Source organism: Felis catus, chromosome A2, assembly GCF_018350175.1.
Source record: "Felis catus isolate Fca126 chromosome A2, F.catus_Fca126_mat1.0, whole genome shotgun sequence".
Lineage (NCBI taxonomy): Eukaryota > Metazoa > Chordata > Mammalia > Carnivora > Felidae > Felis > Felis catus.
This window is the reverse complement of record NC_058369.1, coordinates 122,472,030-122,495,428: the sequence shown is the minus strand read 5'-3', so window position 1 is coordinate 122,495,428 and position 23,399 is coordinate 122,472,030. Positions and strand designations below refer to the sequence as shown.

At 51.2% G+C, this 23,399-nt stretch overlaps 1 protein-coding gene across 10 annotated transcripts in view; it reads right to left on the bottom strand.

The window, feature by feature from the left end:
- ADCYAP1R1 (ADCYAP receptor type I) overlaps window positions 1-23,399 on the bottom strand; it is a 100,703-nt gene that overhangs the window by 5,825 nt on the left and 71,479 nt on the right. For 5 of the 10 annotated variants that reach the window (XM_045052559.1, XM_019825655.3, XM_045052561.1 and 2 more), the window contains 12 exons: window positions 22,736-22,777; window positions 20,235-20,344; window positions 19,530-19,627; window positions 18,945-19,077; window positions 17,857-18,010; window positions 17,360-17,420; window positions 16,757-16,826; window positions 12,159-12,250; window positions 9,175-9,258; window positions 5,067-5,150; window positions 1,811-1,940; window positions 397-438 (listed from right to left, as the gene is read on the bottom strand). In XM_045052559.1, coding sequence (XP_044908494.1) covers window positions 397-438; window positions 1,811-1,940; window positions 5,067-5,150; window positions 9,175-9,258; window positions 12,159-12,250; window positions 16,757-16,826; window positions 17,360-17,420; window positions 17,857-18,010; window positions 18,945-19,077; window positions 19,530-19,627; window positions 20,235-20,344; window positions 22,736-22,777 — 1,100 coding nt within the window. The remainder of the gene's footprint in view (window positions 1-396; window positions 439-1,810; window positions 1,941-5,066; window positions 5,151-9,174; window positions 9,259-12,158; window positions 12,251-16,756; window positions 16,827-17,359; window positions 17,421-17,856; window positions 18,011-18,944; window positions 19,078-19,529; window positions 19,628-20,234; window positions 20,345-22,735; window positions 22,778-23,399) is intronic. The other 5 variants (XM_019825656.3, XM_019825657.3, XM_003982912.6 and 2 more) reach the window with 5 other exon arrangements.

Genomic DNA, 23,399 nt, shown 5'->3' with positions numbered 1-23,399 from the left:
CCCGGGGTCTCTTCCAAGTCCCCAGAGTCCCTCCTCAGCAGCCCTGCTCATCACAGCCTCATAAACTATAGGTCCCATTGTCTGTACCTCACCCTTCCTCACTTTCCATTTTTCTTTACTAAGGTAGTCTTACTATGCAAGCCCTGCCAGGAAGGGCTATGCTCAGCAGGCAATGCCTTTCCAGGCACAGCTGATGCCTTGCACAGTAGACAAAGTGGGAGAGATTCTGGCACAGGGTCTAGCACCACTGCCTTCCCCCTCGTCCAGGTGCTGGGAGCCTGGCATTGCCCTGGTCTAGGGAATCAGCTCTGGTAGGCAGCAGGCGATGTCCCTACCTGCCTGCTCCCTGGCAATCCCCACCTCCATTGTTAAGAAGTCAGAGGGCCAGAGTCTTACCTCCCCATTCAGAAAACAGTAGAGAACAGCTACCACAAAACCCTAGGGAGAAAGAGCAAAAATAACCTGAGAATGCTAGCAAGGGACCTTGTGCACTGGGAGTATAGGAGGTGGAGGAAAAGGGGAATGACCCTAGAAGGCAGAAAAATATAATGAACTGGATAGGAGGCCACCTGCCCAGGAACCTGCAGTAAGATGGGTAAAGTTCTGCTGAACCAAGATGGCCGTCCCCATGAGGCCAAATGGACTTTGGATCTCACATTTCCTAGGTCAGATCCTTCCCATTCCCAAGGGCCAGCTCTATCCTACTTTCTACAAGAAGCTTGTCCTAGATGTCCGTTGGATGTTCTCTGGGCCCCCTAACCAGTTTGCAGGACCCTGAGGACGGCACTACTCCAGGATAGAACAGACCTATGTCTCTATCCCTGATACCTCCCCATCCCACCCCACTTTGGCCAGATCCTCTTGTACACAGCACACACAACATACACGAGTAAATGCCCGGCACAGAGCAGGCAGCTGTCTATTCTTCCTACCTTTACGCATATTCTTTGCATTTAGAATTTTCTGTGCTAAGACAGAAGCCCTGGGTTCTGACTCCCAAGCTGGGGCTGTGTCTGTACAACTCCCAGCCTCACCAGGCTAAGAACTCTAACAGGTGAAATGGCCTTGGGTTAAAATGGGGGCGGGGTGGGGGAAGAGATTAAGTCAGATACACAGAGTAACCTTCTGTGTTAGACCATCAAGAAGCTGGGTTAAACAGCTGGCTTAGGGAGAGGTGCTCTGTCCTGGGGACCCAAGGTTGCCACTGCTACTTTCACTGGCCACCTGGGCTGCCATCTGTTAAGGCAGTCACTGTGCATCCTCATACCAACTCGCTCACTCCTTCCCTCACATACTGAAAACCCCACCTACCTATGCCTCCATGCATGGATTCATGGCTCCCCACTTGCTAGTCCCTGGATCATTTATGCATCTCTTTGCTCATCTACCTGTTCAGCTCATTCTGCTCTCTGTGGCCAGGTCCTGTGCTGGGGACCCCAACCGGGGTAAGACCGAGCTCCAGCGCTCAGAAGAGACACGGTCTGTAGACTGCAGTCAGGCTGTGGACATAGAGGTCTCTGGAGAGCACTCTGCTCACGTCCCAGGCTGAAGGTGAGGGATGGGCACCCAAGGGAGGCCTTGCTCAGAACGCCCAGGTGCGGCAACAAGACATCAGTGTGTGTTCTCTCGGGAGCCCACAGGGTACATGGCAGAAGGGGCTCGCCCAGCTCCCCTCTCTTCTAGTACTCATTTCAGAGACAGAAACACGAGGCTGAGACTGGGTTAAAGAAGTCAGAACCGCTGGCAGGTCAGGGGCCAGGGCCCTCCCTGGCTCTCCACGAGTTCCACCGGCCATTTCTGCCACACCTACCTGGAAGGAGCCCAGCCCCAGCTCAAACACAAGCCTCTCCCTCTTGCTGACGTTCTCCGGGGAGAAGGCGAATACCGTGTAGTGGATTCCAAATAGCGGGATGAGCAGCAGGGTGGACCGGGCTAGCCGTCTGTCGGGAGAGAACAAGATATTGTTCTGGGGAACTGCCAAGTCTTGATGCTGGAACCAGGGAGGGCAGAGACGCCGGTCCCAGCTCCCTGCTCTCCCCCGGGCTGGGGCTGCTGTCCACAGACCCTCTTGGGATTCTTTCCTAGGAAGAATGGGGCCTGGGACGAATGGTGGCCAACAGAGCAGGCCTTCCAGAACTCCCTGGGAGGTTCTCGGGGGACATCCCATCCCTCTAGGCCATGTCCGTATCCTGTAGAGTCACTAAAAATGCACACGGGAGTGTGTGATTGACAGACACCCCTTGTGGGAGGCGCAAACCCCCTGGGAAAAGTGAAGTCAGTGCAAATAGAGGGATTGGATTCAGAAGGCTTGAATGACATCATGGACCCTCAAGCAAAGCAAACCCTCTCCTGCTCTGGAAGGAAGTTCCATGTGCCTAAAAAGACAACCTCCTAAGAGGCCACAGAGGCAGTGGGCTTTTCTGAGTCTGGGGTTGCCAGGACACTCATGGAGAGTGATGGGGAAGTGCAGCCCAGGGTGGGGCGGGGGGGTCGGGGGGAGAGATGCTGTGCACAGTGGGTGAGACCTAGGAGGGATCTTAGGAAGGATTTACTGACACTGGGAATAAACAAGCACCAACTAAGCCAGAGGAACCTGCCACCAGGGAAACAGTCAAGAGAGAGGAGGCTATCTGCTCGGAGCTTGTGGGTTAAAGACAGACAGGACCAAAGGGACTTCCATGCCCCCTGAGGCTGCTGGCCATTGGCTGCTAAGCCCAGTGGGTGGGGCTCTGCTCTGATGGGCGGGGGCACAGAGCCATGGTATGACATCTGGAGGGTAAATATTGCATATCCTTGTGGGTCCTCTTCTATCAGAAGGGGTACTCCCAGGGAGTCTCCAAGAGTAGCACCCCATCTTCGCCCACCCCAGTGTACTGGCTCCCTCTGGATCTTCTGGAAGAGCCAGCCCTGCCCTGCAGGTGCAGTCTGCCCCCTGGGCCATCAGAGTTGGGGATAAGTGGGAGGTTTGGCTCCCCTCCCTCTCAGTTATTGTCCACAGGGATGGACAGCCGGGTGTGGGATGGCCCTTTGAGTTGGGGCAGTTACATATGTACCCTGTCCTCTTCCCCATCCCAGCCTTTGTGGGAGAGAATGTTCTGTTGCATGTGGGGGCTCCAGATTTTAGGAGAAGGTGAATCCATGGAGTCTGAGTGAGGCCCTTGGCTTCCCAGTTTCAAATGAGAGGGAAGGAAGGAGGGAGGGGGAAGGGAAAAAAGAAAAGCAGAGAAGGCGACACAAAGGAAAGAGGAGGGGTAGCCTAAGAAGACCTACAGGTGGACCACCACTCAGCCCTGGAAGGAAGAAGCCCCCCAGAGAGCCAGTGCCCATGCCTTCCGTCCCTGCTCACAGGCAGCCCGTTCTGTAGGACCCAGGTGCCCCAGAACCAGGGCTGGAGCCAACAGGATGTGAGGAGGTCCCACTCTGAGCCCAGGTGTGGTTCTTGAGTGGTCTATCCTCTCTCAGACTGTGGCTCCTCGGAGGTAGGCATGGTGCTTGTCAGTTACCTTGCCTGGCCAGCACCCAGCACATGCCAGGCTGGGGGCTTCCCGCTCAGAAGGCACCTGCCTGCCCGTGAAAGGGTAAACGAACGTCCAGACCGTACAAAAGCCTCAGAGCTCTGAAACCTGACCACGACCCGGGGCTCGGGTCCTACTCATCTCTGCGCATCCAGTGGCTAGCACCAGAGGCAACAGGGAGTGATGGCTGAAAAATGAAGGTCCAAAAAGGAGAGGCAAGTGGCCTGGAACTGAGGTATGTGGGCGGCTGGGGAACCACTCTGCAACCCTGCCTAAAGGGGTTACTTTACAAGTGAAGCTTAATTGAAGGGGCTCAGGAGGGAAGGCAGCCCTGGGGCGTGCCTATTGTCCCTGCCCTCCTCCTTCCCTGCCTCCTCTACACACGTGGGCCTGTTTGCAGGGACTTGACCCTACAGTTCCAAAGTGTCTTGGAAACCAAAAGGCCAAGCCTCTCCAGCTTTCATGGTGGCAGTAGATGGATGGGCCCATCGTGTGAGAAGCAGGGCCCTTTCAGACACGAGCTCAGGTCCTTCCAACTTCCTGGCCATGTGGCAAATGGCAGCAAGGGCAACACTTTTCCTCCCTGGTGGCCCTGTAGCCATCCCCTGGAATGGATGGGGACTTCTGTCAGGGACCCAGGGCATCCCGGTGACCCCTTTGGTAGACGGGGCAGAGAGGGCAGATGAGGAGGCCACTACGGCCCATACTTCTGGGACCTCTCTGCTTCAGAGCTGACCAGAGGCCATGGAATGGGGATATATGGTGTGAGCCTTGGAACCCCTTGGAGGTCAGTTACAGAATCACCCTATGATCTGGTTAAGCCACAGAGACAGTGACACAGGCCTCGGCCTCTGTCCTGCCCGAAAGAGGCATGAATGGGCAGAAAGCCTAAAAAATACCAAGAAGACCTTCCAATTTGGTCAGAGCTGCCCAAATTACAGCGGGCTCCTCCACTTCAAGCAATTTCCAAGTTAAGACTGAGCTTCTCTTAGAGACACCAATTATGTGACCTTGAGTGAGTACTTCACCTCTCTGCGTTCCGTTTTCTTATCTGTAAAATGGCGTTTCTACAAGAACCCATCTCATAGGGTCAGTGTGGGGATTAAGCCACTTGGCACATGAAGCGTGAGTGAGGTTCCTCAGGGTGAGGGTCCTGTCCCGTGCAGGGGGACGGTCTCTGAGAACTCAAGCTCTAAGGGTCTTAGAACTTGATTTGGCAGCTGCAAAGACGAGCCCAGGGAAGTGGGGGATTCTGGGAAGACCACACATCGGGGCGGCTGCAGGAGAGGCTTCCAGGCCTCAGCCCTGCCACTCCGTCCCCACGACCTCCCCCCACCCCGCCCCACCCCGCCCCGAGGGCCTCGAGGCTGCAGAGAACTCACAAGACACACAGACAACGACATGCAACAGTGCACAAAGGGCCGGGCTGGAGGCACAGGCTTGCTCTCCGCTCTCGTCCAGCCGGCGGGATGCAAGCTCCGGGCAGCGGCAGCAGCATGCGGCCCCCTCCCCTCCGGGCCTCCCGGCCACAGCCACGCCACGCACACTTACAGAGTTATGGTGGACAGTTCTGACATCTTGCAAGGGTGCTGCTGAGCCCGCTGTGGCTTGCAGTAGCATTTCTGCACGCAGCTGCTGGGTGTGACAAGATCAGCACTTCTGTCAGCTGGGGGCATCGGGCAATGAAGAAACTGAGGTGGACCTGGAGCGACAAGGCTCAGGGGAGGGCAGAGGAGCCCAGGGATGGAGACAGGGCTGGGGCAGTGACATGGAAGAGGATGAGGAAGCCAGGGGCCAAGACATGGTCAGCTCTGGACATAGAAATGCATGCCCATACGTGTACAGGTGTGTGCACAGACACACGTGCACGCAACGAGCGCTCACGCTGGGTCCACAGACAGGTAAGGGGAGCTGGCGGGAACGTGTGTTCTGAAGGTGGGGGCGGGGCTGGGTCTCAAGCAGGGGCCCCAGAAATTGGCTGAGTCAGGTCCAGGCTCAGAGCACGGCCTTGTCGGAGGTCACTCAGCCAGGTGGGCAGCCGGAAACACATCCCGTGGACCTCGTGCTGCCTAGCCCGGGCCCACCCAGCCTGAATCAGGCCAGTCCTGGGCTTGGGTGTCCACTGGTCTTTCTCCTCTACACCTCTCACTCTTCTGCCTGCACCTCGTCCTCTTTGAGCCCCCAGGCAGTGCAGTGCGGGCATGGGGGGGGGGGCGGGGGGGAAAGAGTTGGGATGGCTGGAAGAGATTGTTAATTGGTCTCGATCTGCACTGTCCAACAGGACAGCCACTACCCATCGGCAGCTATTGGAATGAAAATTAAATCAAATTAGAAATCCGCTTTCCTCCGTTCCCCTAGCCACCTTGCCAGGACTCAACGGCCACGTGCAGCTAGTGGCTCCCATACTGGAGAGCACAGGCTAGGGCATTGCTGTCCCTGCTGAGAGGTCTACAGCACAGCGCTGGGCTAGACTTTCTGAAGTTCAAAGGGCAGGGGCTGAAGGCTGAGAAGGGCCCCTTTTGGGTACCGCCCCACTGCCTGCAGAAACACCGAGGCATCCACAGGTGAGCCCCGGGTTAGCCCTACTAGCCTGGGTGAGGCACTGAGAAATTCCACCCCCTCAGAGAGGTCAGGCGGAATTTCCATCTGTTCTAGCTCATCACGGTCCTGCTTCTGCGTGGGTGGGGACAAGCCACAGACACTTCTTCTCCTTCTCTGATAAGCGTGTACGACATGGATGAAGAGTTGTGTTCTCTCATCAGACCTCAAAAGAGCAGCCTCCCTCACGAACCCTCCTCAGGCACCATGAGGTACCGAGCTCCTAGCACCTGCTGGTGAACGGATCTATCTGCAGGGATCTGATACACATGAGAACAAATACACATGAAGAGACCAGACCTTGGGCATTCACTGATTTGTAATCTGTGATTCCCGATCTTTGAGAGGAAGTCTGAAGGTCCTTGACATGTGGAGACACGTCATTTTGCTGAGGCACGAACGTGAATCACACACTTCAAAGAGGAGGCAAGCCGAGGTCCACCCAGGACCCTTGCCACAGTCAAGCGTGGTGTTCCCACTTAACAAATGGCACCTCTCAGCTCACACCCCTCTGTGAGGGCACTACCGGCCCACTTTACAGACATGGGATGTGAGGTCCTGCGTGAGGCTCTGCTATCCAGATCAGCGGCATCAGTACCACCTGAGAGCTTCTTAGAGATGCAGAATCTTAGGTGCCACCCCAGCCCTGCTGGCTCCAGATCTGCATTTTAACAAGGTCCCTAGGTGATCCACATACAACTGGAAGCTCGAAACACACTATCATGAGGAAGTCCCATATTTGAGAAGTTTCTTCATGTGTCCTCAGTGAATGTCAAAGGTCTGTTTCATACACATACGAAGAGACAGATGGACACATAAGTATGTTTTTTTTCTCACAAATTACAACAACTTAATTGGGTATTCGGGAATGGGAACCATTGTAGCCTCTAAATTTATTCTCTACCTGGTCCAGATTGAATGGCTGGCTACTTTCTCCTACAGCCAGTGGCCTGATCCCTCAACCATGGCCTGGCTGAGGGCCCAGGAACCCAACCCTCAGATGCCGCCCCGTCCCCACCAGGCTTAAGCCCTCACCCTGAATTCTAAAGCTTCAGCTACTCTCTTCTGAGACTGTTCCGTCTCTGAGCTCCCAAGTTGTGGTCCCTGACCTTCCTGGGCGCTGGACACAGTAAATACAGACTCCTCTGATTTCCTTAGAGGCCACTTAGTTAGCTGGGAGATCAGGCCCCTCGTAAAGATGTGGGTCTCGGACGGGGAAGGGTGAACAAAGTGGGGGGACCTGATGCCTAGGAGGCCTCTCGGGAGAAGGATCTGGGGAAAGAGGTAAGTGGCCTTCTTCTCAAATACTCCAGTTCTCCCAAACCTTCAATGGCTCTGTGCAAAGGGACCCACTGAAATGACACAAGAGAGTGGCAGAAAAGCCAGATATAGATGTGAGAAAGGAAGAGATGTCATGACCTCTAAAAAGTCACTACAATTAGTGAAAGGAATTTAATCAAAAGGAAGACATAAACCCAGACTGGCTGGTGAACTCAGTTCTGATTTGGACCCAAGGGAGGATAAGACATTCAGACAAGGGTGCTGGGCGGGAACTGAAGGGCGCTGTCAGAAGGCTGGAGATCCCCATGGCAGGTGCAGGGCCCATGCCTCCATTTGGAAACCAGGAAGCCCTGGCTCCCGGGCCTGGTTCTGCCAAGGCTTTGCTGTGTATCTGCAGGACGGTCAAAGCCACTTCCAGGTCTCAGCACTTCAGTGTGGAACCCAGGGAGGCAGCACACGGTTTCTTCGACCCCTGTTTTGGTCACAGGCTAAACTCCATGGAAGCTTTGGAGCTTTGGTGACTTTTGTGTGCAAAGCTGCTGTAGCCCCAGGAAATGCCGGACAGAATGTTAGACCCCCATCCTGTGGTGGTGGGGGCGGCTTTGAGGCAGCACCCCTGTCTATTTCACCTTGTTCCTAGTGATCACTGAAGCACTGGGATAGTTGGCAGGCCTACAGAAGGTCTCAGTCTGAACCGAACATTCTCCATGGGGTCCCTCATGATGGCAAGATGCTGTAAAGCCCCAGAACCCTGGTCCAGCCCCCAGGCAAGCGCTGCACACCATGCTGGTACTCTGGCCGGAAGCTCAGCTCAGCTCAGCAGATCTTGGAGCTTCTCTGCCCACCTCTCCCTCCTCCCCCACCACTGAGAACAAGCTCACCCTCTGTGCCCCCTCCCCAGCCTGGGGGGTCAGGGCACCTGAGCTCAAGGCTTTGTCTAGACACTGACTTGCTGGGTGGTCTCAGGTGGTGTCACTTTCCTCCTCTGGGCCTCAGTTTCTTCATCTGCAAAATAGGAGTAACCATTTCCCCGCTGCTGATCCCTAACAGGAGTTGTGAGGACGGGGCCCTCCTAGACAGAGGAGGGGTGCTTTGGAAGTGGAAAATGGAGCCCCATGTGAACTGGAAGCCTTAGGCTGTGGGCTGAGCTCCTGGACTGATGGCATCCTGGCTGCATTTCTGCCACCACAGAGCCTGTCTGTGGAGTCGAGGTCATCCTTCAGACGCTGGGTATGTCACAGCCCTGCTACCTACATCATGGTATCCGCTCTCATCTCCTTCCTTCACCCAAGGGGCTGTGCAGACCTGCTCTGCAAGGTCCCTGAGGGAAATACAGATGGGGGTTCTCTCCCCGAGACCAGACCCAGCTTCCAATGCCCATCCTGTAATGGAGAGACAGCTGGGAGTAAAGCCAGCTCCTGGAGACGGTCTCAGCACAGTCCATGTCTGTGTGGGAACTCACCCTCCCTTTTCTGAGCCAGCCGGCTTCTCGCAAAGCTAAGGGCAGGAAAGAGCAGACTAACCCTGATCCCAGCCTCAGGCTGAGCCCTAACCCCCCACCCCAGACCACAATGAGCCAGAGCACATGCCAAGCCCTGACCCAGGCCCACACTCCACACCTGGCCCCTGCCCAAGTCCTGGTGCCAGCGACTCATTTCATCAGGAGCACCAGGTGAAAGAGTGTGGGTGGCTCAGTGCTACCACCCCCTGCGGGGGTCCAAGCCTCCAACAGAAGCGCCATCTCAAACCCTTATCATCTAAGCAGCTGGAACCAACCTACAGGAAAGGGAGTGAATGCTGGTCTGAGGGCACAGGCAGGGGGTCCTCTCGGGCTTTCTTGGGGACTCCCAGGCTTAAATTTGTTCTGGAAACAGAGGAAAAAATCGGAAAGCTGTTGTGGGCAGATCTGAAGGGGCCCCTCCGCCCCACACATAACTCTGGTGGCCCAAGGGGACTCAGGCACAGCCCTGAAATCTCCTCTCCCACCAGGTCCTGCCCCTTCCCATCCCCCCGATAGTCTCCCCTCCCCCCACAGCAGACACCTCCCAGCTCAAAGCACTCTGGGAGGGGGGCAGTTCTCTCTACAAGGCTGGATCCCATTGGGGCCGTTTCTTCCAGGAAGCCTTGCTTATACACTGATTGAACACCATCTCTCATCTGTCATTTCCTCGAGGACAGGAAAGATGGTATAGTCAAGCTTAGAGCCAAGGGCTGGCGGCACCACAGCTATGGCTTCACTTGCTCCTACTGGATTCATTGCACTACACTGAAAACTAGCTCCCTCAGCTGTAAAAAGGGATGCTTACTCAGCCCAGCAGATCACTGGGTGTTCGTGGGCACTAAATGTGCGTGGACGGAGCTGCAAGTGTTGGCAAAAAGCCTGCAGTCCTCAGCAGCACCGTCTCCTTGATTATCCCTCACTTTCCACCAACAGGGTCTCCTTGACCCTGGAAACACTCATGTAGGTTGCTAAATGTCAGGGGATCAAGGGCCCCTCATCCTGTGTTAGCCCTCCCACCTGGCTTGCCAACCGCACCTGAGTTTTTTGTCTTTGGGGCTTGAGACTAGCACCAAAGAGGATTCTCTGAGATTGCAAGGGGATTTTTTTTTTGTCCACAGCAGAAGCAAACCAACCAGCTGGTTCTTAAATGTACTTAAATGTATAAATCACTCTTACAAATGGCTGTCTATGCATTAGGAAGGCCGGACAGGATCCTACAGCTCCCAGTCTGGGAATATTTCGGAAACCCTGACCCCACACTTCCCTCCCACCAGACCTGGGGAGCTTCTGGCTGCCTACCACAAGATGTCTAAGCTGGTGAAGGGTGCGTTGGGGTCAGTAGAGTGTCCTTATTAGGTTGCAGTTGGACCCCTGTGTGTGTCCCTGTGGGAGGGAAGGAAGGGGGAGCCTCCCAGAGAAGAGATCCCAGAAACCCCAGAAGAAGAAACCCTTCTCAGAAGCAAGCAGAGAGTAGGCGGACCAAGGCTGGAGCTCAAAGGAAAGAAAAGGCCAATTTAGCTGCCAGTAGCTTCAGATGTCAGAAACAACTGCATGGGAGGCATTCGGCCCTAGAGCAGTCCACCGTGTGGCTAGACATAGGACGAGAGCTGACGCCAGACAGGGAGGTGAAGGGAGCGGCAGGGCTCTGTTTTGTGGGTGCTAGAGACTAAGGTAGGAATGATCCCTCTAGGGAAGTTAGTCAGTCACAGGGAGCCAGTCCCACTGGTCCCCCAGTGCAAGGCCTTAGAGACTTTATGACTTGTATGCATGACAAATTTTTGACTACATAAACACATACAGATAAGCAGGGGTTGGTAAAAAAAACAAAAACAAAAAACACTTGCAAAAACATGAAAAAAAAAAGACAGTAAATGGACAGCAAAAAAAAAACAAAAAAAAGGTAGGGGGTCTTTTCCAATGAAATGTAATCATCCTTAAATGCAGGGAAAACAAGGCTGACCAAGCCAGGCCCTATGCAGATCCCCCAGCCCCACGGGAAGGACTTCTACAAGGCAGGCGCCCAAGCTGATCACACAGACCCAGGGCAAGTTCTGCATCTCTGGGGAAGCCCTAAGGATCTGGGATGGGTCTCTGGGTAGTTCCTGCCATACCGTGTATCCAGGAGAATGGCCGGTGGGGAGAACCCTCCGGTGGGGTCTCTCTGCTGCTCTACTTGTCCACTGGCAGCCATCAAGGTTCTGAGCCCCACTGGGTTGGAGTCTCCAATGAAAACAGGACCAAGCCCCCACTGACACCATGAGAATACCTCAGCTCCTTCTAATCTGCTCTTTTCTTTAACAACTAAAGAGGCAACACATATGGCTTCCACCTTGCCCATGGACAGACCCCAGAGAACGCCCTCAGACTTTCTGTGCCCATCTGACCCCACCAGCCAACCACAGGGGTTCGACCTTCCCCCCCCCGGCAGCAGCAGTGTCCCCACACCCCACACACCCAGCTGGTCATTCTCCTGATCATGAGGCAAGAAGGGTGAAATGGAAGCTTCCCGGTCTGATTCAGAATAAGTGGAAGGCTGGGAGAGGGGTGGCAGAGCAAGTGGGGCAAGCTGTTAGGGACGTGACTGCGAAAAGATTTGTAGGAAGCAAAGCCAAACAGCCATGGAGGTGGAGAAAACCCTACCCTCAATGGTAAGTGTTGCCTGGGGAACCCCAGCTATGTCAAACATGTCAGCTGTCCCTCTGGTCAGGGAAGAGGGAGTTATAGGAGGAAGACCAGGCCCGAAGATAGAGCTTCCCTGAAAGAAGGTGGAGAAGAGAAAGAATCCCCTCTTCCAATAGCCAGCAAGAATGTCCACCTGGTTCGCTAGTCGGGGCTGAGCAACTTGCTCAGCCCCACTGGGCTGGGGTGGGGACATCAGGCAACAGTGCATCCAGTGGCATTCATGAACTTCCCACAGAACCAAGATCCCCCAAAGGAAATCCAACTGTGAAACAACTAAGACCCTAACTACCCTAAGGAATCTGGTGTCTTCCATATTGCTTTTCCTCATGTGACACAGGGTCTGACCATCTCTTCCTCTCTCTCTCTTCCCTTCCATGTGATCACCATGTGGATTAGCTCCTGGGCTGGCTAAAGGATAGGCAAGGCAACTACATTTTAAAGGCACTTTAATCAGAAAGAAGTCTTGCAAATGCCGCTGCTGGTTTACCCTGTCAGCAAAACCTAGGCCTTCTCCTGTGACCTCGGTGCAGGGCCCACATAGCTGTTGGAAGTGACTATGGCATTCACACAATGGTACTTACAAGTAGATGCTGGACTCGTTGCCTCCCATGTCTGGAGACTGAAGTTTCTGCACGAGGATGACGATGATGCCAATGAAGAGCACAAAGTTAACCTGAAGAGCAAAGAAAAGACAGAAATGATTCTGGGCAAAGACTTGCCACAGCTCTCGCCTCTGCATGGACTGTCGCTGCCCCAGGAGGACCCTCTCTGATCAGTCAAAATCCCATCTAGACTTAGAATCCAAGATGGCAACGTGAGAACACTTGTTTGCCTCCCATTTACTATTGCTGAAATGACAGAAGAGATAGAAGGAAAAGAGTTTCATAAGAGCACTGAGAAAAACTGAGTATTTCTGGCTCATGACTGAGCCAGAAAAGTAGGCAATTTCTAGAAGAGAAAGCAAATCGGATCGGGGTGATGGAAAACAATGCCAAACAGACAGAGAAGAGGCTCCTGCCGAGGTGAGAGCTGTCCTCTGGAGAAACTCCAAGCTCAGAGTAACTGAACATGGGGAACCAGAAAGGACAACCATAAGTATTATTAATTAAAAAGCTGCCTGGGAACGACAATGACAGCATTTACCTTCAGATGAAGATCAGGGACAAAATCTCTCTAAACAGAAAGGGGAGGACAGGGAGCAAACTAATAGAAACAAGGTGCAATGAAAGGACCATACAGTGACATCATCTGGATGGAGCCAAAGCAGTGCCTGGAGAAAAGAAAAATGCAGAACTTGACACTAACTTACTAAACATAGTAAATATCGACAATAATATAATGAAGCATTCAAATCAAAAGCTAGGGGGAAGTGCCACAGTTTTAACTTACACAAGAAGGAAATTAATAAAGATAAAAATGCATTATAAAGAAATAGGAAAAAGGTAGATGATCAATAAAATCTTTATTTGGGGGCTTTGTTTTTTTGTTTGTTTGTTTCCACAGATCAATTAGAAAGATAAAGCATGCTCTATGAAGTCAGGGTTCTCTCAATGATCTCCATTACAAGCCCAGCGTCTACACAGTACCTGGAATTCAGCACAGAACACTGCTCACTGCAAATGTTAGTCGATCCAAAAGGAGAAAATACAACTAAACAAATTTAGGGATCAGAAGGAGGACAAGACAACAGATGTATAGAATATTTTAAATCACAAGGGAAAATCAAACAAAATGGGAAAATAGAAATTAACAAAATCGAATCAAGAAGATATAGAGGGGGGTGCCTGGGTGGCTCAGTCGGTTAAGCGGCCGACTTCGGCTCAGGTCATGATCTCACGGTCCATGAGTTCGAGCCCCGCGTCAGGCTCTGTGCTGACAACTCAGAGCCTGGAGCCTGTTTCGGATTCTGTGTCTCCCTCTCTCTCTGCCCCTCCCCCGTTCATGCTCTGTCTCTCTCTGTCTCAAAAAATAAATAAACGTTAAAAAAAAAATTAAAAAAAAAAATGAAGATATAGAGGGTGCCCGAGTGGCTCAGTCAATTTAGGGTCTGATTCAAGTTTCTGCTCAGGTCATGATCTCATGGTTCATGAATTTGAGCCTTGTGTGGGGCCCTGTGCTGGTGGCATGGAGCCTGCATGGGATTCTGTTTCTCCCTCTCTCTCTGCCCCTCCCCTGCTCTCTCTCAATAAATAAACTTAAAAAAAGTTAAAAGAAGATGTGGAAAATCTAAGTAGAGCAATGTCCTTAGGAGAAATTGAAATAAACTAGTCAAAGATGTATGCATTAAAAGGCATTAAAATGCAGATAACTTTACAGACCAGTTTCTTAATACCTTCAGGGAAGATGTAACTTACAAACTACCTTATTTGCTTTTGTTTAAAAGCAAATAAAAAGAAAACCTCACAAATTACTTATTAGGCTAACAAAACTCTACTCCAAATCCCAGACAATGAAGAAAGCATATAAATACACACACATACACACACACACACACACACACCACACACCACACACCTAACACTAGAGAACAAAGAACAATGCAAAAACTACAAACAAAATGTTAACAAATAGAATTTAGCAGTGTATTAAAAGAACAAACAGATCGTGTCCATAAAGGTTTTACACCGGAAGTTCAGGGGAAAAAAAACAAATCTACTAATATTTGTCACATTAACAGATTAAAACAATAAACTACCCTTCTCCCCCATAAGATTGGTGAATAGTTCAGTAATCAAAACATCAACAGAGACATGAGAAATGAGCACTCTTGTATTCTGTTCATTTGATATCTATGAAAATGTTAAATGTACGTACCCTTTGTCCCAGAAATTCCACTCCTAGAGATTAATTCTAAAAGATATATTCACACATATTCAAAGATACACACAAATATATCCATTGTAGCATTGTTCATTAGGAAGACAAATTGGAATATTATAAACGTCCATCACGAAGGGATCACTCCAGAAAATGTTTCCAAAACATATTGGATTTCCTGATTTTTAAAAAATACACACTAAAACAAGCCAGGAATAGGAACTTTCCTGGTTAAATGAAGAATAACTTCCCAAAACTATATAGCAAACACCATCCCCATCAAAACCTAGGAATAAATGATATAAATACTAGAAAGAGTAAAATTATTTTCATTTACAGATTATGTAATGTTCTACCTAGAAAACCCATGAAAACCAACTGAAAAGGGACAGGAACTAATAAGAGAGTTTAAAAAGGTAACCAAGAAAAGGTAACCAAAAATACACAATAACTAATAGTTTCCCTATTAGTAGCCCACTAGAACATACAATGACAGAATGAGTCCCAGATTCAATACAAGCACAGAATGGAAAATACCTTGCAGGTAAATTGGACAAGACAACTAAGAAGCTATACAAATGACTCTATGAGAAAGGCTGAATAAATGGAGAATCATGTCATGTTCTTGGAGAGGAAGATTCCATATTTTTTTTTTATTTTTTTTTTTAACGTTTATTTATTTTTGAGACAGAGAGAGACAGAGCATGAATGGGGGAGGGGCAGAGAGAGAGGGAGACACAGAATCGGAAGCAGGCTCCAGGCTCTGAGCCATCAGCCCAGAGCCCGACGCGGGGCTCGAACTCGCGGACCGCGAGATCGTGACCTGAGCCGAAGTCGGACACTTAACCGACTGAGCCACCCAGGCGCCCCGGATGATTCCATATTTTTAAGAAAATCACTTCTCCAAATTAATTTATAAATTCAATGCAATTTCTCTAAAACTCTTGACCAGACTTTTTTTTTTTTTTGCAATTTGACAAGGATATTTGAAAGTTCACTTGAACAAGTAAGTGTGCAAGAAAATTTTGAAGGAAAAAAGAATAAAGAAAGGGATATTAACATACCAGATCTCAAAACCTGCTACCAGGTTAATAATAACAAACACAAGAGGGCATTCACCATGGAAATAGCCTAATAGATTAGTAATATAACATAGAAAGTCTGGAACTAAATACAAGAAGAATGTATTGAATGTTCATGATAAAGTAACATTTTAACATAATAGAGAAATGATGGTCTATTTAATAAAAAAATTAAAAGGGTGGAATGTCTATCCAACTGGGGGAAAAAAACTAAGGAAGATTAGATATCATTTCAGATTAGACAAAGAAATAAAAATTTAGCTTGACTGGGGTGCCTCAGTGGCTCAGTCCGTTGAGTGTCCGACTCCTGATCATGGCTGAGATCATGACCTCACAGTTTCATGGGCTAACGTCAAGCTCTGTGCTGACAGCATGAAGCCTGCTTGGATTCTCATTCTCTCTCTCTCTCTCTCTCTCTCTCTCTCTCTCTCCCCCTCCCCCACTTGTGCTCTCTCTCTCTCTCCCCCTCCCCCACTTGTGCTCTCTCTCTCTCTCTCTCTCTCTCAAAATAAATAAATAAACTTAAAAAAATTAGCTAAATTAAGGACATATATATAATAATCCAACCCATAAAATTGTTATAAATCAGTTAAAAATACTTTTATATCCTAGGATGGGAAAAGACTTCCACAAACAAGAAATAAGTTTCAGAATTCATGAAGACAAAACCTGATAGTTTGACTGTAATAAAATTATGCAGTCTTGTAAACACACTGACGTGTTTAACCAACAAAGCATTACTATCTTTCAAACAGTTAGAAAGACAAGTGATCAAAGCAAGCAAAAGAAAAACGAGCAAAAAAGAAATAAACAGGTAATGACCAGAATAAAAACAAATTTTCAATAAGTGCTTGGAAAAAAAATACTTCACTGCACCAGCAATGTGGAGAGATTCACGTTAAAACGATGAGCTACCATTATTCCCCAGAAGAGTATGCAAAAATGTAAATGTTTGATATTTTAAGTGCAGACAATGATAAGAGGTACTCTTTCCGGCCCAGCAATTCCATTTCTAGAGATTTATTCTAAAGAAATACTCATGCTCAAAATTATGCACACAACTGCTCCAAGTAGCGTATTTTGTTATGAGGAAAAATGAGATAATACAAATGTCCAACACTAGTGGGATAGCTAAATAACTTGCGTATCCATGTTCCAGAATATAATGTAGCCATGAAAAGGAAAGAGGATGGTTTGTAAAGCGACCTCTGTATTTCCTCTTCTCCTGTTTTCTGCCCAGGCCCTGTCTCTTCCCCCCTCCTTGTCTCAAGGATACTCACCATTATGGAACCAACCACAGGGCCTTTGATCACCCACCACAGAGCTGTGTTGTCATTCATATCCCAGCAGCTGAAAGACAGAGAGAAAGAAGAGAGATTAAGCTCAGGGCTGGGATGCCCACAGGACAATGCCCCTGGCCCCACTGTGGCACTTTTCCCCTACAGCTCTCTGAGGAGGGGCTGACTGGAAAGAAAGTGCTCAGGCATGCTTGCAGACCCGAGCCCAGTTCTGGTTCTTCTAGTGCCCCGGGACTTCCCTCTGCTCCCTGTCAAGGCAGGAAGTGGAGCACAAGAGTTGGAGTCACCAATGGGCTCCTGGGCAAGGGCCGTGTTTCCCCTTCAGGCCCAGGGCTTGTGGAGGGGTGATCTCACCCCCAACACTCTTCCTCCTCTCCCTGAAAGGAAAAAAGACACTCAGAGCTGGGCCCAAAAGTAGAAAGGGACTCCGAAGCCCTGCACATTCTCACTAGGTTCTGGCTGAGATGTGACCATGTGGTCCACCTGTGGTAGGGTCAGGGTGTGGGGGTGGGCAGTCAATGTTAGGTCGGAGCAGCCACTGAGGCCCGTCGGGGCTCTCGCCCTGGCCCTCGGGTATGTACTCACCCTGTGTTGTCGAGGTAGAGCCTCAGCACAGCCCACACAGACACACACACGGTTGGGGTCCCTGGGAGAGCAAGAAAAGAAGCTCGGTGATAACAGGAAAACCCACGGGCCCTGGGTTCCCCTCAGATTTGGGGCTCCCAGAAGCCGCTGTCCCCACTCAGACAGGGGGTTCTGACCCATGGGGCAGGTCTCCCTTTTAGATCTGGAGTCTTGGGGACCCTAAGTGTCCTCATACCTGGGCCTCCTGGGGGTTCACGTACCCGTAAGACCCTGGGCTATCTCACTTCTCAGAAGGACTCCTGAGCCTATCACCTCTTTCTGATGGTGGGTTTCTATGGGCAGGAAGAGCAAGAAACGGTCCAAGAACCAGAAGCACACCATCAGCTGCAGGGCAGGACAGGGCCTCCCTCCTCTGACCTAACACACCCTGACCGCGGGACCAAGGACGTACCTGGCCATGAGGCCTGAGCCTGTCCAGGCCACAGCCAGTGACCTACCCCAGCCTATAATGGTGTACCAGTAGAAGTATCTCCTCTCAGGGAAGAAGGTCTCCACCAGCAGGGTGAAGAGGTATAGGCCCTCGATGAACAGCCAGAAGTAGTTGGACACGACACAGTAGTGGAAGAAAACCATTATGGCCTTGCATTCCACCTGCAAAGAGGACAGGGAGGGTGAGGGAGGCATGAAGCTCCCACTGTTGGCCCCCACCCAGCCCTGGAAATCCAGCCCAACAGGACCGGGTAGAATCCTGAAGGTCCTACAGCTCTGACATGCTGGGATTCAAACACCCCATGGGGCTGAGGGACTCAACATTCCTGGATTCGAAGAGTTAAAAATGTAGCATCCTATGATTCTGAGTCGAAGCTGCCCATGGAGGCAACTCTACACATGCCAGAAAAGAGTTGGGCCGGGGGCGAGCACAGAACCCTCTCCCCTCCCCAGGCTCATTCTCCCAGGTCTTTCCTGTTCCTTCTCCAGCCCCTCCAGGTAAGGTGGATACAGAGGACCCTGCAGGAGGCTCCTTGGTAAAATAAAGGTTTTGGACATCAAGGGGGAATGCTCTTGGCCCCCAGAAATCTCAGAGAGACACTGCCCCCCCCCCCCCGCCCCAGCTCCAAGTATGCCCTCCTGGGTCAAGACCCTATGCTCTGGGATGTTCTTTCCATCTTATTCCATCAAAGCCTGTATTTTCTGCTTACCTCCAAACGGTATGACAATTGGGGAGGTAGTCTGGAGAAAATCCAAGCCAAGCAGCCCCTTGGCTCTGTCATGGGTTAGTTAAATGCCCAGGGGCCAGGCCAGCCCTCTCTCTGAACCTAGTTTCCTTCTTGGGCAAGTGGGACTTGGCATTTCCACTCTCCCTTCCACATCTGTTCTGCCAAGTACATGTACAGAGAGAGGGACAGGAAACGACATCATACGGGGATCTCACTGGCTACTAGCAACCTCAGGGTCATTCCCGGATTTCCGCATTCACTGGGGACAATGCCTTAACCTGCAGAAAAACACCTGGATGACCGGGTGCCGCAGGGAAGGGAGTCCTGGGAGGGCAGGAGGCCTTTCTGCCAGGGCCCGGCTCACTCACGGTGGAGATGAAGCAGTGGTTGCTGTCCTGCTCCGCATAGAGGATCCAGTCTTTGATGAAAACGGAGATGGCCCTCAGCATGAATGACACGAACAGGTTCATGTGGATGAAATTGCGGGTGCAGTGCAGCTTCCTATGCCAGCAAGCCAGGGGAGGAAGAGGCCTTGAAGCAAGGAACCTGTTCCACCCCTCCACTCTGTGGTCTGCTTTGGGCCAACTCCGCGGTTTTGTCTCAGGGGGTCCCCACCTTGCCACCTCCTCCCCACCTCTCTAAAGCCTCATTCACTGCCAGACTTTGTTGCCTGGCTCCACTATTCCGAGAGGCCAGACTTTCCCCTCCTGTCTATCTAGGATAAAAGTGAGGAACATAGGTCTACCTTGCTGGTGGCCCTGGACACGTCAGTGGCTGTCTCTGGGGTCAAGTTTCCCATCTGTTAGCCTAGGGGTGGAGGAAATGTCCTTGCCCTCTAAGGGACCTCCAGGGCTGATATCCAGGGGCAGGGGTGGGGGGTGGGGGGGACAGAGAAAGGGCTCTGAGCTAGGGTGGGCTGCACTAGCTCAAACACAGCTGGGGGAGGGTCTTACCGGAAACGACACAGGATGACCATGGCAGTGGTGAGGGTGACAAGGGAGGTGCTGTAGCCAACTGTGTACAGGGCCTTGACCGACAGGTAGTAATAGTCCTGGAGCAAAGCACAAAACACTCAGCGTTCCACACGGGGCTTGCCCCAATCCCCCAGCCCCCTCAGGCCAGGGCTTTCCCACCTCGGGGACCACTACCCAGCTCCTCCTTTCTTTCTTGCCGCCTCCTCTCCCTCTACTACTCTGCCCCTCACCCCATCCCCCATGAGTTTTTTACTCCCCTCTGCAGTGTCTGTATTCTGCTGACATTCGGTAAACGCTGGCTAAATAGAGGGGCACCAACCAATCAGAATAGCCTTAGCCTGGAGAAGTGTCCAGGAGGCCCCCTGCTGAGCCCAGCATCAACCTTTCAGTTGTCGGGCCACAGGAAGGTTGAGCACCCTAGAAGAGTAGCCAGAGAGGTAGGGGACATGTGGTGGGGGCTGGAGGAACTCAGACAGCAAACCAGATGCTTCTTGGCCCAGAATGAATGAATAAAAGTCTTGCCCTCTGTGTATCTGCCTTGGGTACACAGCAGGTGCTCGTGGGCTGCCTGGGGACCTGAGCTTCCTGGGGTCCCAATAGGAGGCAAGGCCTTTGCTGGGAACACCCTGCCACGGGCCTCCTCGGCTCCACCCCCACCACCTCCAGGTGGGGACAGATACTCACCTGGTCCCCGGTCTCTGATTCATATTCATCGAACCCACAAGCATCCACATAATGAGGGAACGGCTCCGACCATCCATCCTCAGTGCAGTTCCGGCTCACCACCCTCATGTCTGCAGTAGAACAAAAACTCAGTGAGGCATGGAAACGATTTAAAAGGACCCTGAAATTCTCACTTGAAAATTACTTCTTCAGTGGGAATTTCTGGAAACCCATATGCCCATCCAGGAAGCATGGTGACTGAAGGTTCACAAAATCTTCCAGTGTCTGAGGGAAAATAGGGATTGCTGGTGCCCTTAAGCCTTTACACAAAGGACACTGGGGAGGACCAGGCACTGCAGATCTCTTAACAAGCGGTGAGGGGACCGAGCCAGGATGAGTCCAGCCTCCTCCTCTTCTGGAACTGGCAAATGTTCACCCGGGAAAGGCCTGAGCCCCTTGCCTAGGCCCTGCATCAGCACTTGTCAAATTGCAATGGGCAGAAAGGAATGATGTGAGGTCATCATTGCAAACCCCGCTGCGTTCCAACCCCCAGATTCTGGTCCAGTAACCACCTCAGGTGTCTGTGATGTAGGAGCTCCTGTCATACACGGGGAGCTGCGAGCCTTCCAGCAGCAATATCCGCACAAAGGGGACACACGGCTTGCTTAATTAACAAGGACCAGACCTCCATTAACCTAGCGCCAGATCTTATTAAGATATGTATTTAAGTTTAAAAAAAAAAAAAACAAACTTTTGTCTTCCCAGGTTTAGAGGTCTGTTTTCTGTCACTAATGCGCTTTAATTTTCTTTTGATAGACTTTAAAGGCCATTTTGTAGGACACCAAAGCAGAGGGAGTCATTTCCTGTCTACAGAGTGGAATCTAGATTGGTTTTTGCCCTGCCTGGGGCCTTTTAGCCTTTAATGATTGCTCATTTCATCCTCCCCTCTCCTGACTGTTTGTAAGGGTGAACCACAGACACCCCATGGAGGGGAGAAGGCAAGCAGCCCCCTCCGCCTCCATCCCTGCACTTGAGTGTGGCCCCAGGCTGTCCCCTGTCCCCAGACTGGCTTTCTGGGAGCTTACCTGGTGTATTAGGACACATGGGAATGTTTTTTTCTTTTACAGGATTCAGGGGCCAGAAAATTGTGTACAACAGGTAACATCTATGGAAAAGGGGCCTCCAGAACCCGTGTTTCTGGAAGGATCCCCCTGCTGTGGCCAAGGCCACCTCTGGGGAGCTCAGGAAGGAGGAAAGGGCAGAGACCAAGACCAGAAACCCCTCCGCACTTTCCCAACCTCATGTCCTTGCCAGCTGAGTTGGAAGAGCTGGGGCCAATTCTTTTTTACCAAGAGAGTCAGAAACATACTTCCTGGGACTCTGGGAAGCAGCAGAGGGTGGGTGACCCCTTGCATAGAAGACAGCTCTGCCCCGAGTGGGGGATTACTGGTTTCCATTGCTTCTCGAGTCTGGAGTCCTGTGACACAGGATGAGGAGGACGTCTGCCAGGCCCAGGGAAAGAAGGAGTCACTTCTGTCCCACATTTTGATGCCAAATTCTTTCTTCCAGCAAATCCATGTCAGGCTGTTACTGGCTGGCGACCTCCTTCCAAGTCCCACTGAAAGTCTGCATGTCCTGGGGGAATCAGGGCCTTGGCCAAGTCCCTTCTCATTTCTGGACCTCATCTCCTCTCTGCTTTGCCCACATCAGGGTGGTGGGAAGAGGAAAGGGAAGCTGCTTTGAAAAGCAATTTTGTAAAAGTGTCCTAGAGGTAGAAGCCATTTCCTTTCTTTTATTTTCCTTCTTTCTCTGTTTCTTTTTATAAGACAGTGTGGGCACAGAAGCGTATAAACCATTTTGTTCAGAACTATTCCACGAATTTGCCACTCTATTGTTCTGATGGAAATCTCCAGAAGATGGAGTACTCTCCAGAATGTCAAAAACTTGTAGTGGCTGTGCCTACTTCACTAGGCTATTTTGCCCCAGCAATTTCATAGGAGCACAGAATTTTAGGGCAGTAGTTCTCAAAGTGGGCACCCTTCCCAGACCAGCCCATCAAGCAGGAACCGGGAGACTGGCTAGAAATGAACATTCTCAGGCCTCACCCCAGGCCTACTAAATCAGAGACTCTGGGGGTGGCGTCCAGGAATCTGAGTTTTAATAAGCTCACTAGGTGACAGATCACAGTGAAAGTTCGAGAACCTCCACCGCACCTTTGGAAGTTCCAAACTATCAGGGGCCATCTGATCTAGGGGATCTGTACTTGGGAGTCCACAATGAGGCTTCGAGAGAGCTGCACTCCCACAGAAATTATATGCACAATGTTCTATCTGAGCACACGAGTGCAAGTTTCCCTGGAGAAAATTCACAGCTTTTTCAGAGAAGGAGAGCGACCCGTCAAAGATCACACAGCCACAGAAAGGCACTGACTGCCCTGGAATAGGGGCCCCCAAGCTCACGCGTCAGCAGGTGCCCTCCCTCCAGCCAGCCCCTGGTTGGCCCCAGCTTACCCATAACCTCACCTGAGAGATCCAAGGAGTTACTGTCAGGGAAATCGAACTCTCCTGCAAAGCACAAAAGTGGGCATGAGTCAGCACACACAGCCATCCACATGTGGAGCCATACATGGTATACTCTCCACCCTGGTAGCCCAAGGCCATCCCTGGTCCAGACGACAGAGGTGGGGTCTTGGCCAAAAGGCCTCAGCGCACATGGCAACCACACACCGCTCTGACACACCATGCCTTCTAGCATCAATCTCATTTGCTTTGTATTTCCGTGATGCTAATGATGGCCCATGACTCAGTTCTCCCCACCGGGCAACAGGAAGTGGAAACGGGATATTGTCAGGAAGGTGGGAGGGCCTCTGGACTGGGAGGGGAATGGAAAAGGATGACTGGCCCTTTTCCAGAAAAAGGCAAGGAGCAGCAACATGGGTCCCGGCCTTGGGTCTCTTCTTTGGTCTGCAAGCCTCCGTCTCAGCCCCAAACCTATCTCATCCTGGATGAGCCCAGGACTTCATCCTCAGACATTTTTTTTCTTTCTCCTGACTCTTTATTCTCACCTCCATCCTTTCTTATCAAGAATCCCCTGCTGGCAATGAACCCTCGTTTCCTTTCCACTTCTCAAAGTCCTGCTTTTAACACGTAGCTGACATGCCACCCTCTCCAGGAAGCCTCTCCGGAC